The sequence below is a fragment of the Meriones unguiculatus genome, chromosome 21, assembly GCF_030254825.1.
Source record: "Meriones unguiculatus strain TT.TT164.6M chromosome 21, Bangor_MerUng_6.1, whole genome shotgun sequence".
Lineage (NCBI taxonomy): Eukaryota > Metazoa > Chordata > Mammalia > Rodentia > Muridae > Meriones > Meriones unguiculatus.
This window is the reverse complement of record NC_083368.1, coordinates 26,786,403-26,802,124: the sequence shown is the minus strand read 5'-3', so window position 1 is coordinate 26,802,124 and position 15,722 is coordinate 26,786,403. Positions and strand designations below refer to the sequence as shown.

The following is a 15,722-nucleotide window of genomic DNA, read 5'->3' as shown; positions in this document are numbered from 1 at the left end:
TCTGTACATGGCCCAAAGACAAAAAACTAGTGGGAGTTAGGAATGCAAAGGCCAGAACACAGATGAACTATTCCAATTGATGGGAATGAATGTTAACTTAGAATTTTTTTTTAACCTCATACTTCACAATTTGAGATGCGGTATACAGAAGGGATATGCTCAGGTTTCCTAGCTTGTTCTAAATTGGAAAGCTGATTGATTTTCTAAAGTACTTTTGGGAAGAAAGCCATTCTTGATTTAACTCTGGATTTGCCTCAGAATGGCTAGAGCCGTGGGCTTCTCTGTTTAAAACTCGTATGTCCAAGGGTAAACACTAGCGTCAATGATGATTTAAATTTAAAATAGCATTAGTAAAATTTTAACAGAGCTAGGCATGTACCTCAGTAGTAGATTGTTTTCCTACCATACACAAAAGTCTGGGTTCAATCTCTAGCAATTAAAATAAATTAAATGAGCCTAAAATTTGGTTCCATGTCCATATGAGAGCTACAGACAACATCATTTTGAAGAGTACAAATATAAAATATTTCCACCAGTGCAGAAATGTCTTTACACATTCCTGGTTTAAATTATTGTTGCTTAATAATCTATGTACATACATATCATACATATGTACATATCATATAATCACATACTGCAATACATTTATGCATGTTTTGTTTGCTTTACATGTACATGTGACACTTGCTGTTGAGATTCACAAGACTATTGTTGGGTTGAGAGAAGTGATGGATAATCATTTTATCGAGTGGTTGGCTCAGGGTAGAATGTGGCTTCCACTTCTGTATGTGTTATTACATCAATGTGTCGTTTATTTCTTGTGAGTTTTTGTTAAGGGGCCTGTGTTAAGCTTTGTTTTCTGTGTTTGCTTCTCTTTTTAGTTTCAAGTCCCACTTTATTTTACAAGCATATGATAAGCTAAATTCTTTTAAACCTGATAAGTTTTTAGATTAGGTGAAATATAAAAAGAAAATTTGATGTTCATTGAGTATTTAATTGTTATGATACATATACTAAACAATTTTAACATGATGATTATGATTATTTTTCAGTAGATTTAAGCTGCTGGACCACCGGAGGAGATTAAAATCTATGAATGTACAGCATGCTTTCCTCTGCACCCCACTTGGCAACAGGCAGACTGAGAACAGAAAACCTCTCTCCTGTTCAGACTGTCTGTAGGACAACCAGCCCCCTTTCATGACCCATAGTCCTCAGTTCCTCTTGAAACTCTCTCTAAGGGATACAGAATAGCAGAGCTAAAACCCTGTGCACAGTTTTAGGTAAAGCTCAAGCTGAAGTTCCTTCTCCATCAACATAATCTTCAAATACATAGAGACAGGGACACAGGGTGGTGGTTATTCAGACACGACTCAGTTTTTGTTAGAATCTCAGGGTGGAGCTAAAGAATGTCACCACTTGGAAAACCAACACAACTTATGAACCTTGGATGCATGTGTTTTTGTTTTCTTTCTAGAGTAGCTGGGAACTTTTGTTTTACATTTTCATTTTTACCATATTAGAGGGGGTTTTAATTTAAAGTTTCTGTTGAGACTCTCTGTTGTCTGTAAATTCTCCCACATGGAAGAAAAAGTTAAAACAATTGGAAGAGGACAGAGAAAGAAACAAAAAGCAGTTAGGAAACCATTGTCAATAAAGTACGGGGGTAGGTGTGATCACCCTATGCAAAAGAGCCTTCCGGGAGAAAGAAAAGTGTTCTTTTTGGTAGGCTGAGTTTTGTCATCTTTAGTTGGCAGTTCCTCACCTTGCCATGCTAGAAGTTCGGTTGTAAAAACACATAGTTTCAAACTCTGTCCCTATTAGGACATTTGTCTTAAAAGCCAGGGAGGGGAGTGCTTTAATAAAACCCAGGTGTCTATTGCTATGACTTTAAATTGTTGAATTCAACGGCCATGGACTAATTAAATGATAGTTATTTTTACCCGAATTTGGCAGTAAATCAGGAAAGAATTTCTATCGTAAAATGCTAACAACGTTCTAGGACAGAACCTCAGTGTAATCTGCAAGAAAGAAATGCCCTATTCTCAGAACTTGTATTTATTTTTAGCTTGTAAGCATGTTTATTGTTTAAATTACAGAGCAGAGCACTACTAGATACTCATTCTTCTTTTCCATAATTAGATTTCTTCATATAATAAACATTTGGCTTAGACTTGCCCTCAAAAGTAATATTCTTCCAAGGCTTGTAAAAGAACCACACTTAAGAACTCAATGAAAATCAGCAATGACTGAGTAACACAAGGTCATGTATGTTGCATGTTGTTTGTGATCTAACAGGGAAAGGCTCAGTGCTTGCAACACTAGGATAATATTCTCCATTGGTGTCATACAAATTCCTGAAACGTGAGCTGCTGTCACACTCTACTTTTTGGTCATGCAGCAGGTGCTCTCTGGCAGCAGCTACAGGTTTTCACTTTCAAAAGGTTGTGCCATGCATGTCTGAATCAGAGCCTCAGCATGACCCATATGTCTGTTCTCTCTTCAGTTCTTGTATGTTCCACTCTTATTTACATACTGTTTGTTTATCTAAATAAAGTGAAGATCAGTTGGCTCAAATCATTCCAGGCAACCATTCTTTCACCTCATCTGCTTGTCTTACAAAACTCATTCATACATTCAGATAGATAGATAGATAGATAGATAGATGATAGATAGATAGATAGATAGATAGATAGATAGATAGATAGATAGATAGATGGATATATGATTTTTCTGTGTAACAGAGCCCTGGCTATTCTGAAAATCACTCTGTAGACCAAGCCTGTCTCACAGATATGCTCCTCCTGGCTCTGCTGAGATTAAAGGCATCTGCCCTCATGCCTGGCTTATTTATTTTTAATTGTTTGTTTGTTAATGGTAGAGGGGTTACGTCTATAGCCCAAACTAGCCTAGTACTTACTATGTAGGCTAAGCTTGCATTGACCTCAGGGATCCTTCTCTGCCATCATTCGAAGTTCTGCGATTATAGGTTTGAGTAACTGAGTTCAGCTTGAAGAATATTTAATAAACAATTGTCTTCTTTCATTTGGTCTTCCTACTATTTCCTTTTTTGTTTCAAATTATGAAGTCCTCATTTTCTTTCTAGAGACAGGATTGTAAATTTTCAGGTTTATTCTTAGTTTGGAAAGTTTTGTTTAATGTTTTTTTGTGTTTTATTTTTGTGTATCTATTTTTTTGTTTTGGACAAGGTCTCTCTATGTATCTCTGGATCTCCTGGATCTCACTATGTACACCAGGCTGGTCACAAACTAACAGGTCCTCCTGCTTCTTTTCACCTCCCATACTTGTCTGCTAGGATTAAAGGCATATGCCACCACTGGTAAGGATGTGAGTTTTATGCCACTGTATGAATATTTCATGCTTTAAAGTTTTTATTATAAATTTATGATAGTACGATAGAGATGGCACAGTGATAAAGATCACTGGCTGCTCTTCCAGAAGATCTGAGTTCTATTTTGACACCAACATAGTAGCTTACCACCAAAGGTAACTCCGTACAGTTCCAGGGTTTTGAGGCTCTTTTCTGAGTCTGCAGATAACATACATGCAAGTGGTGCACAGATAAACACGATATCACAACACACATGCACATAATAAAATAGAATAGAATGAAAGAGAATGATGAATTTAAAAGTAAGAAACTTACATCAGTTACTTAGTTTCAAAAATAGAGTAGCATTTCAAAAGTCATCATGATGTAAGTGTAACTTTTAAGGCTGTTACATTTAAGTACTACGCTCTATTAGGTTCATATTAATATCTTTTTAAGTTCCTGTATTTATCTAAAAGAAGGGGGCCAATCATATCCCTATGCATTCAAAATAATTTGTCTTAGCCTCCTTTGAACTCAAAGTACTAAAGATTTATGTGTTCAATCCTCACACTCTCTCATCCACTTATACACTTTCATCATTGACCATTCTTTCTCCATCTACAGAGCAGTCATATCTGTTTCAGTGACTCATAAATTCAGATGACTAAAACCATATCAAAAAGGGTTGTTGTCTTTTAACATCAACATAGCTAAACTGTGACTGGAGATTTTCATCCAGTTTTACAGCATTGCATCAGAGACTGTTAAGCTTTCAATGGAGTATGGCCATCCCAGGTCTACATCTGTATGTCATCATTTTCCTTACTGTTGTTCCTTTTAAGGTAACTGGAACATCAGAACTGGTTTCCTTACCCACATAATTGCATATACAAATATTTACCTACTCTAGATGAAAACTGAAGCCAGTTCTTATAGATAAATTGCTGTTTGATCCTAGCAGTTCTTGGCATTAGTACAAATTATTTATTTTCATTAAATTATTGAAATATTACTCACACATATAAATAAAGCATCATAATGTTTTCTAGTATCTGTTCATTATTTGTTTGTTTGAAACAGGGTTTCCATATTCATGCTGACCTCAGGCAAGGATGGTCTTGACATCCTCCTCCCTGGGCAAGCATTGGAGGTGATCTTCCTTCACTACACCTACCTGTGATTTATTTAAGAAAATATTTAAATCAACTAATCAACAGGAGCCTGCCGCAGAGGGCCTCTGAAAGACTTTATCCAGCAGGGTATCAAAGCCAATGCTGAGACTCATAGCCAAACTTTAGGCAGAGTGCAGGGACTCTTATGAAAGAAGGGGGAGATACAAAGACCTGAAGGGGACAGGAGCTCCACAAGGAGAGCAACAGAACCAAAAAATCTCTAGGCCCAGGGGTCTTTTCTGAGACTGATGCTCCAACCAAGGACCATTCATGGAGATAAACTAGAACCCCTACACAGATGTTGTCCATGGCAGCTCAGTCTCCAAGTGGGTTTCCTTACCAGGCCACAGAGGAAGACAATACAGTTAGTCCTGATGAGACCTGATAGTCTAGGGTCAGATGGAAAGAGAGGAAGACCTCCCCTATGAGTGTACAGGGGGAGAGGCATGGGAGGAGAAGAGGGAAGGGTGATGGGGTTGGGAGGAGACAAGGGAGGGGACTACAGCTGGGATTCAAAGTGAATAAAAAACAAGACATAAGAGTTTTTTGTTAGTAAAAGAGATTATTGTTTTTTATTTTTTAATTATTTAAAAAACTTTTCTCAGATCTAAAAACCATCTATAATTTGTCAGCAACTAGAGTGTGAGTCTGGTAGTGGGGAATGGAAACCTTGAGTGGAGATGTGATGGAGACTTGCCAATTCAAGTTAAATTAAAGAGTAAAGTCTCCCGGGTCTCACACACTTTTCTAAAGATAACTTTCAGGTAATTTTCTAGGTCTTAACCAAAGCTGGACTAGGAGGACTACATAAGAGTGCATTGGGAAATAATAAAGAATAATGAGAAGTTTGTGCAGACATTTCTCTCCTCTCTTTTCCTAGAGCAAAAAGAGATTGGATAGGAGATTAAAGGCTGCCAGGAAAGACTGGGCTCATAACAATAGATCTACCCATTGTAACTTTGTATGTGTGTGTGTGTGTGTGTGAGAGAGAGAGAGAGAGAGAGAGAGAAGATTCTCAAGTATGTAAAATTGGTATTGAACTCCCAAACCAACTGCTTTTGCCTTGTAAGTGCTGGGATTAAAGGCGTGTGCCAGCATGCATTTTGAGGAAGGCTACTATGAAGCTTTCTTTATGGAATTTTTGGTCATTTGCCATCTGTTTTCTGGAAAATGATTTTTCAAATCTCCCAAGGTACATAAAAGTTACATCCTTGGTCAGAAAGCATCAAGAGCAACGTGTTTTATCTTTTGTCTTCTGTTTTTCCTGAATACTCTGCCTGTGATTCCTGCAGCTGCCTCACATTGTCACCCACTCCCAGATCTCCTCATGGACTTGTTCACTAGCTCGTCGTGTTACCAAATGCTCCCAGCCTGGACCGGGTTCCTCTGCGCATCTCTTTTCCTACATCCAACTCTCAGATCCCCTGATTGAAAGTTCTGCTAATTGCTTCATGTACAAAAGTCAAAGAGATCATTCCGGCAGAATCATCTTATTGTCTTTAGTTGTAACTGTCATTTTTCCCCCACAACAGGAGCAAAATTTATTGGAACATTCCCCATTCCAGACACCTATAATCCAGATGATGATAAAATCTATTTCTTCTTTCGGGAATCATCTCAGGAAGGCACTACTTCTGACAGAAGCATTCTTTCAAGAGTTGGACGAGTTTGTAAAGTAAGAGTCACTTATTTTTCCTTAAGAACCCTGTCGGTATAATGTGGTAATTCATCTTAAGTGTTGAAAGAATGAAGGCCATCCATTATTGATAAAGTTGTAAGACTAGTTCACACTGCATGTAACTCCTCAGATGCAGTTGGGAAAAGCAAAAACAGGTTATTTCCAGACATCAGACTTTATTTCCAGTGCTTGATCTGCCTTGCTGGCTTTGGAACGTGCTTGGTGCTCTACCACTGTCTCTCTGTCACGGTTTCAGCAGGACCACTCACTGTCTTGATCCCCAGAGGAAAAATGTTTTTATATAAGGTTAAACAGTCTCATCTTAAAATTGAGTAATCACCAGAGTAACTTGAACACTAAAACAAAACAAAGCAAAACAATCTTGTGTGTTTTTGTTTGTTTCTGTGTTTTTAATATGCACCATTCATATAACAACCATGAGTATTTTGTTTGGACGAAGTTAGTTTGAAATATAGCTATATCTTATATTAAATACTTCCTATGTAATTAACCTAGACTAAGTTCTAAGAAAATAATGAAGAACAAAGTTAAAATATTACAATCAGTTCTGAAATACGGTCATTTTATCTAAATTATAATAACCACATTAAGTGCTTGAGACACTTACATTTTGTTCCATCAAGGCTTTTAGTTCATTGACTATGGACTTTATAGAATAATGACAGCGCTGGAGCCAAACCCGTGATTTCTGAATGTATGTATTCTTTCCGGACTTGCCTCTGCTGAAATAACTTTCCTGAGAAGACATAAATCAGTTATTATGAGCAAAAGCTGTTAAGTTAATAAATACTGTCTGCAGGGAATCTTTCTTTGGTCTTAAACAAACTTTTCATTTTCTTTCTATATAAGCCTGTCACTTTTGTTTCAGTCTATGCCCTCAGGCTTCTGAACGCTTCCAGGGACAGGAATACAAACATCACCACATTTGAAATTGCTAATGACAACATGTCTTTTGAATGAAGCCAGCTTGTGATCCCAGACCATTCTTTACCTCCTACTCCTAGCCAATAATGCTATCTCTCCCACTGATCCTCTTTGCCCCCACAGGGGCCAAATGTCTGAGAGGCATTTTCATTCTCTTACAGTCCAAGAACCTGTAGTCTTGTCTTACAGCCTCCTGCTAGGGATGAATGGCCAGTCCTGAAGTACTCCTGTTGTGTTAGTGTGATGCAGAATGCCACATAATAGCATTGCACTGACCCGCCCAGCCACCGAGTAGATTGACTCTTTGTACAATGTGAAGTAGGTTGAATGTCTCAAAAGGGGTTTACAAGCAGTGAATCCATTTCATGAGTCTGAAAAACAGAGATGACAAATGTGCTATTTGAGGGGAACTTCACTGGGTTTCTTTTTTCTTTTTTTCTTAGTGGGTGTAATACATTTGATGTAAATTTATTTGTATCAAAGTAATGGTTTTATTCTGATGTAAATGAATCTTAAATGTAGATGAATATGTTAACATTTGTCACAGTGATAAATTTCTACATAGAAACTATAGGCAGGACTTTATACATGAACCATGGGATAAGTCTTTTTAAGTTTTGATCAAACAGCTGAAAATTTGAAAAGGCCAATAAATAAATAAATAAACTAACAAATAAATAAATAAAAGCAATGAATGAGTTTAAAAAAACGTCTCTGAAACTACACAATAAGATTCTGTCACCTATTATTCTAACAAATTGTGAGATTAAATGAACTCATGTGATGGGTGGATTTGACTGAACAAAACAGAGACTTTTCACTCTGTGAAAAGTGTGTGTCTCATCTCTTAATCATTCTTTTAACTGGGTGACTTCTTAAGACTGCTTCCCGTAGTAAGTCTGACGTATCGGTCACAGGTTTGTGATAACTGGTTCTAAATTGCTCTTTGCAATTTAATTTAATCCAACTCATATTCACTCTTACTAAATATGTTATTTTCACATATAATAATTCTAATAACATTATCTGCAGTTTATTCTTTTTTGTTATTTCCCTTACTTGTGAATATCTGCCTAATATTGTTTTTATTATTTGTCAAATAATAACAAAAAGCATATCTTCAACATGAGACAGAATTGAGCTTGATAACTATAAGAAACCATTTAAGAAGGAAGGTCATAATTGGTAGTATTAAGAGTAAGCTGTGGAAGTTTCTCTGACTTTGCCAGGTTTTGTTCTAATAGCATGGGAGTCCTTTATCCTGCCTGCTCTCTTGATAGTTTCCCACAGTCCGTATTTGGAAACACAAAGCTTTTGTTCTTGCTGCCATTGACAGTTTAAGAATTATTTGCCTCTCCTATTATGAAACTTTAAAAAAAGGTGTTATATTGAAATGAAAAATCTATTTCCTTGACTTACTTGGCATAAAGTCATTGGTAAGAAAAAGGTTTCAGTAGTAGACTACTATCTCACACATACACACCCAAGCTTAAACATTGTGCAGGAGAAAGGCTACTGTGTTCAATACTATAATCCTTTCATGCATTGTCTTTGAATACTTTACCAAGAGCAACAAAATATGACTTCCCTAAGAAACACACTACACTGCTGATACCACGTTGCTGTCCTTTTTCAAAAGAAAAAAACAAAACACTCAAAGTACACGGAGGGTATATGGAGAGGAGATATGATATAAAGGGGAAATGTGAGAACTCGCTTTCAGTGAAGTTTGAAAACATGACGCGAAGGGAACGATTGTAATGAATCCTATAGTGTGAACAAGACTGCCACATGGAGGAATGGAGGACAGCCATTCCATCCAGCCTGTGTCAAGTTAGAATGCTGAAATCTTGTAACAAGAATTCAAGGTATGTGTCAGGAGAGCAATGTCTTTGTTGTAAATCAGGTGATAAGAAGTCTTATCTGCATGTTAGCAAATGAGAACACTATTCTGTAGGCAATAGTGAGTTATTCAATGTTATTCGAGGCACAGAGGGACAAGATGGATGTAGTTAACTACCACTAAATATAAACTTTGAAATATAAATATATATGTGTATACATATATATATGGCAGGTAGGAAGCCTGCCATATCTAGCATCGTAGGACTAAAGACATGGAGTTATATTCAGGAACTATTTAAAAGAAATTGTATTTATACATATCTAAGGTATCAATAATCTCCATTATTTTATTAATAGACCAATACAGACTACAGAGCATGGTCATGCCCACGTGTGCAGTACATAATTCAGTAGTCACATGCTCTTGTGTTCAAATATGACTATCAAGATCAAGACCTTAATTCATAATACGTTTTACTACTTCATTATATCCTGAAATGACATAGACATCACATAATACATGTCTCAAAGGCAATATCATCACCTAAGATTCTTGGCATATAGATAAGTACTTCTGTATTACTGGTAACTGGATTTTAGGAGACAAGGCACGTATCTAGACAACGTGGAAAGGGTGCAGTCCTTTATGAGATAGGAACCAGCATATATGTTATATTGGGACATGCCATAGCTGATGTGGCTCTGGAATGTGTTAACATATTAAGCTACTTAAAAGCATGATCCTGAAGCTCTGTGTGTTCCGGGTTATTAACTATGAAAGCCTCTGGTATACTGTTGGTGCTTGAGTCATAAAAATTGATCAGAACAATTTATATTCAAAATGAAATACAAAGGCAGAATACAGAGGGACAATACAATTTTTAAAAAGATGTAAATGTCCACAAAAGAAATTGGAGAAGAATTTGTTTCGCGCTGTGTTAGGATGAGAAGGGATATTATTACAAGCCAAATAAATGGTATTTTGAGGTTTTTTTTTTTTTTTTTTTTTTTTTTTTAAAAAAAAAAGCAGTTGATTTGGGTGGACACACATTTCTATAACCCTAGTACTTGGAAGCCTGATGCAGGCAAATAAAATATAATGGAGAAGAGGGATAATAGGTAGATGGGAAGGGAGAAGAGACAATAAACAGCAAGAAAATCAAAGCAGTTTTCAATGATGTTACAGTCCACAAAGTCAGGTCTGATCAGTTTTTAAAAGTCAGGATTTGACAGTCAGCAGATAACAGATGACCTCTGCTTGTAGGATATAAACATTCAACCTGCTATATCCCTTCTGCTCTTTCTCACTTTCTCATTTTTAACCCACACAAGGTGGATACCCACATCTTCTGTGACTATTGTACCAAACGAATTAAGGCTTAAGTGAGAGCATTTGGATTTACGTGTGACAGAGACTCAGGAATGTATTGATGATTGACATAGATTTGTGGGTGTGAGCACATACCAAGCTAGTGTAGGAGACTAACATCTAAAAAATGAAAAACCGGGTCATAGCACATGCTAATGTGGACTCACACATATCATATGTCATATACATAGACTTTTAGATCCAATTCAACTTTTGGAAGTTCTTCAAAAGGTGGCAGTGGTACCTTTTCGGTTAACTAACAAACTGTATTGCCAACAAATACCACTGTCTTGCGTTTGCATTTTTTTGTTTTTGTTGTTGAATTGGAGAATGTATTTCTCCTGGGAGCCAGGCTGGCTTGGAACTCACTGTGTAGTCCACACTGACTCCAAACATTCACAGTCCCCTTAACTCTACTTTCTGAGTGCTGACATTTCAGATATGCAACGTCAGGCTCTGCTGATAATTAATTAATTGAATTAGTAAATCTGGAAATTATGGTTATTTTGCTTTCATTATTAAAAAGTATTCTTTTTTAATTTATGTGTAAATACGTTTCTGTGTGGGTGTGTGCTACAGGTCCACAGGCCATTACAGAAGCCAGAAGGTCACTGCATCCCCTGGAGCTGAAATTTCAGGGTGCTCTGAGCCACCTGAGATGAATGCTTATGAATCTAACTTGGGTCCTTTGGAAGAGCAACAAGCGCTTTTAACTAGTGATCCGTCTTTCTAGTCCTCTGTTGTGTGATTATTAAAAAAAAAAAAATACTTGTAATTTGTAAATGTGTAGTATTTCTGAATACAATCAAAGTAAATTGGAGCCATATCTGGTGAACATTTATGAATAATGAAAGTAATATAAATTTTGGCTGGGAGATGTGGAAGAGAGAGATATCAATTAACCAAGAAGTTAATCTCCCTCAATAATGACATTATTAATCAATAAGTGGTGAAGGGAATACCTTGTTATGAAGAATCTCTTTCAAACTAAAAATATCTCCATCATACAAAGCATATTCCCCAAAGAATAATCTTTTCATGAGATCATGACTTTCTCGTTCAACTATTTAACAACCCTTTCATATTTAAAGTAGGGTGCTTAGCCTCACGTGATTCCTAAAATCCTTGTTAAGCTCTATTAACTTCACTCTTGTTGAACTGTCAATATTTTGAAGCACTAAGTGGGCCATCTTACACCCTGGAGAATTTCTGTCATAGATAATAAATTATATAGATCTCCATGGTGAGGAATTACACACTGACTGAATGATCAGTCACAGCAGCATGAAATAAATTATGGAAAGATTTCTGCCTATTTACTTCGAAATGCAGTATTTTCAGATAACACTGTATCTACACAATACCGCCTCCCCACCCTGTGTGTGTGTGTGTGTGTGTGTGTGTGTGTGTGTGTGTGTGTGTGTGAATGCCAGTTGCTTTAGCAAGGTTAGCTTGAAGCTTTGCACCTCAAGGCTGTTTTGATTACTCGTGGATTCCCTTCATTTTTGGAAGCATTGTGGCAGGCTTACTTACGCAGACCACTCTACGTTCCAGCTGCTGGCTATGCCAGTTCTCTTTTTGTCTTGAGCATTTCCTTTTGTCCATGCCAGGAATTCAATTTGGATGGCCCTGTCACATAACTTGCCTAGGGGTCTCATTAATAGCTGTTTGCCTCAATTCCACTTGCATTGTCTGTTTGGATATATGGCCCTATTTGGGCAATCACTGCCTTTGAAGATTTGTGTTTTTAGGCCGATGACACTTTCTGTATTTATTGATCTCCACTGAGCTGTGGTTTTTGTGCTTACTTTTAGCGTGTCACTTGCAACCTAAGTGAGAGATTTAGTGCCCAGAGTTACAGATGTGCTTTTGCCCCACTTCCATCTGTTTTCCTGTCTGAGAAATTCCTTGGAAGGGATTTATGCTTGCTGTAGCTCTTAAAACAAAAATCACAGAGCCTCCGCACTACCTGAGAGCGTGCCTATGTTTGCCCAACTTAACCTGCCAGAGCTTAGAGACTAAATTCTTTGGTATAATGTGTTGTCCGTGTCCGTCATCTCTAATACTGTTCTGGAACTCTTGAAGTACGTAGAGAAACAGGTTTGCCCTATTTGCATTGACTTCTCCAATGGAAAATCACAAGCAGTTGCCTGTAAACATTATTTAAGAAACGAATTAAGAAATTCAAACAGTAAGAAAACTTTTGGTTGAAACTCTTTGTAGACTTCTTCTTTTCCCTAACATGGTATAAAGTTAGACACGGTGATGCATACTTATAACCCCAGTCCTTAGGAGACTGAGGCAGGAGGATCAGAAGTTCAGCGTCATCCTCTACCACTTAGTTAGTTCCAGACCAGTCAGGGATACATGAGTCTCAAAAAAAAATAAAAAAAAATTCTGTTCAGTATTAGTGAACTAATTTAATATTTACACAGATTTTTCCAATTCATTGACTCTAGAGAACAACACATTGCAAGAAATTGGAACAAAAGGATTTAGAGTTATAGATTCACCTTTGATTAAAATTTCAGTATTTTCCCAGTGTTGTTCATTTTTATTCTTGTGCAAAAGAAAAAAGAAAATTCTTTGAGGCATTTAACATCTTTTCTTTGCACTCTTCTCCACTTGCTGTCACCAACAGCATTTAATCTTGTGTTATACTTGGAAGTGCCCAAACTGGCCTTGTTTTGAAGTGTGGTATAAATTTCATAGTGTTTTTCAGTAATGAAAATACTTTTCTACCACTGATGCTAGCTCTAGAGGTGACTACTTAGGTGATTTCTAGACCATTGTTTCAAGGTCAGCAGATAACATTAGGGAAAACTTAGAACCTTTGTGATTTTGACTTAAAGGACTCAGTGTTTCAGTGTACCATATGCTTTATGTGATTTGTCATTTTTAATAAAAAATATGTAGCTAGCAATACACTATGGAGCATCCCATAGAATGCTACTGTTTAAGGAGTTAATGTGGGTACTTTCACAGCAACTGTCCAGTTTAGTCCTATCTGTTCTATCTTAGGCTGTACTGGGTTGTTTCTAGGGACAGACTAGGTTTTGAAAACAATGAAAATGACCTATATGTTTCTATATAAGTGAATAAATATGCTAAGTCTAATCCCAACTTATATGGTCTAGTTTAAAAGTTTAAAACTCTCATCATAATATTACAGAAGTAAAGTAAAACCTGGAATGAGGTCCCCAAAGCCTCACTTGACATAGACCATCTACATTAAAATATACCAGTGTTTCCGGAATGTGTGTGAGGCTCAACAGGTTACTTGCTACCAAGCATGAGAACCCAATAGTAAGAGGAAATAACTGATCTCTTCAAGTTGTCCCCTCACCTTCACGTGCCTGCTGTGTCTCCCAAAAGCCCCTCCCCCAGAAAAAGAAGATAAATGTTTAGAAATCATATCAGTACACTACAAAGAAGAGCTTTAATGAGGATATGTCTGTGTATTGCAAGAACTAATGTATGACAGTGAAGCTAATCTAAACTCTCCTAAATCAAAGGAGACTACAACGACACTCTCGCATTTTCTACTCTGTCTCCTTTTTGAGATAAGTTTTAACTGTGGTTTCTTCTGAATGGTTCTTGGGAAGAACAACAAAACCCTACTTACTATTTAAAATGAAAACACAAAGGAATATACTGATATAATAGCAATGTTAATTTAGAATTAAAATCAAATTATTAATTAAATCTTCGCATGATATATTATACTCGGCAATCCTCTCAGGTGAGTCATAGAAAGAAATGTTGAAGCCTCGGTGACTCACATAGAAATGGGTGAGACGCCACAAGCAATACACCATTATTAATTTTCTTAAGAAACCGGTCTTTAGAAACTTGTGTTTTTAGGGAAAAAAAAAAAAAGCCTGTTAAAGACACTCCTCTTCCCTTTACCAACACCAGATTTATTGGGACCAACTCTTAACTGCTTTCAAGGATGCCAGAGACATTTCTTAGACTTAGCAATGTTGAGGAAATTCCAGGTAGCTTGACAGCTAAGATTCATTACCCCACCTACCAACAGTTGACAGTTGAAATGCCTTAAAAGAAAGAAACAAAAATACACAAAGACAAATCATTAAGAAAGAGGGTAGATAAGAAGAAAAGTAGCCTCAAGTGTCTTCATACATGCTTTCAAAGCATTCCACCTACTCAGCGCATCCCCTTAGACATACCATTTCGACCTATTCTCAAATTTTATTGATTTTCATGATTTATCATTTCAATTTAATACCAGTTAATATATTTCCCTAGATCTTAGTTTTAGAAACAGATGAAAATGCAAGGTGCTGAGAGATCCTTAAAAAGAGATAGTATTCATAGATCAAACCATATTTAGCATATGAACCCAGTATTGTAACCCCAAGGTCACAAGACAAACTCATAAAAGCTCATATGTGACAGCCTTGAGCTACTTTACATGTCTGTTTAATACATATGTGAACCTAAACGTGCTTGCACAGAGGAAATATGCTCCATCCACTAGGCTGTATCATGACTGAGCCACTCATTACTACATCAAAACAATTCATACTATGTTGTCAAAACCCAAGCAAATGACTGAACACAGACATTCTCTTCACTTGCCACCCAGACAGAGCACGAGAGGTCAGGCTTATTTACCTTTATCTCTTTGTTTCTTTCACATGCATCTTTGTGTAGAGGACATCACTACAAAGAGGCTGTGAGAAGTAGAGCAGGAGGCACACAGAAGCGACTGGTGATTGCGAGCTGCTGATTCTGACATCTCAATAATAAATCTTTTGTGTTAGTGAGACTGTTGACTTCTTAAGAGTTTCACAGAAAATAAGCGAAGAGGAGACAATTTAGTCCAAGAGTGATTATCTCCTTTCAGCCCTCTTCTAGGATTAAAGTCCTCAGAGGGGATTTTTATGGATTTGCAAACAAACACAGGGCCTGGGAGCTCAGCTACAAAGTCAGGCTGACACTTCCTTGCAGAAGAAAGACAAAGTCTGGTATGGGGAACTTCCCAGAGTTCTGTCCAGTCATTCAGTGCTTTCTCAGGGTCTTCAGCCACAGCTGTGCTTGTTTCTCTGATGACAGCAGGTAGCTTTTTAGCTTTGACCTGAGTTTTTCTGTTTGTTTGTTTATTTGTTTTTATCTTTAAGGATAGGACAAGTCTCCTGGGTAAGGAGGCAAGAACAGTCAGTTATTCCATTTAAACTATTGCTATTTTTATTTGTCAAGTTTAAAAATAAAAAAATAAACGTAGAGCACAAATGTCTTTTTAATCAAGAAATTTGGGGCTAGTAAGTTAGAATTTCCTCAGCTTAACTGTAGATGAGAATTAAAACTGGAATGGGGAAAATATATGACTATGGACTTTTGTAGACATTTTATTCA

At 36.9% G+C, this 15,722-nt stretch overlaps 1 protein-coding gene across 1 annotated transcript in view; it reads left to right on the top strand.

Moving 5' to 3' along the window:
* Window positions 1-15,722, top strand: part of Sema3d (semaphorin 3D) — a 206,139-nt gene that overhangs the window by 148,183 nt on the left and 42,234 nt on the right. Inside the window, exon 8 of the mRNA XM_060374236.1 lies at window positions 6,039-6,181. Within this exon, the coding sequence (XP_060230219.1) occupies window positions 6,039-6,181 (143 nt within the window). The remainder of the gene's footprint in view (window positions 1-6,038; window positions 6,182-15,722) is intronic.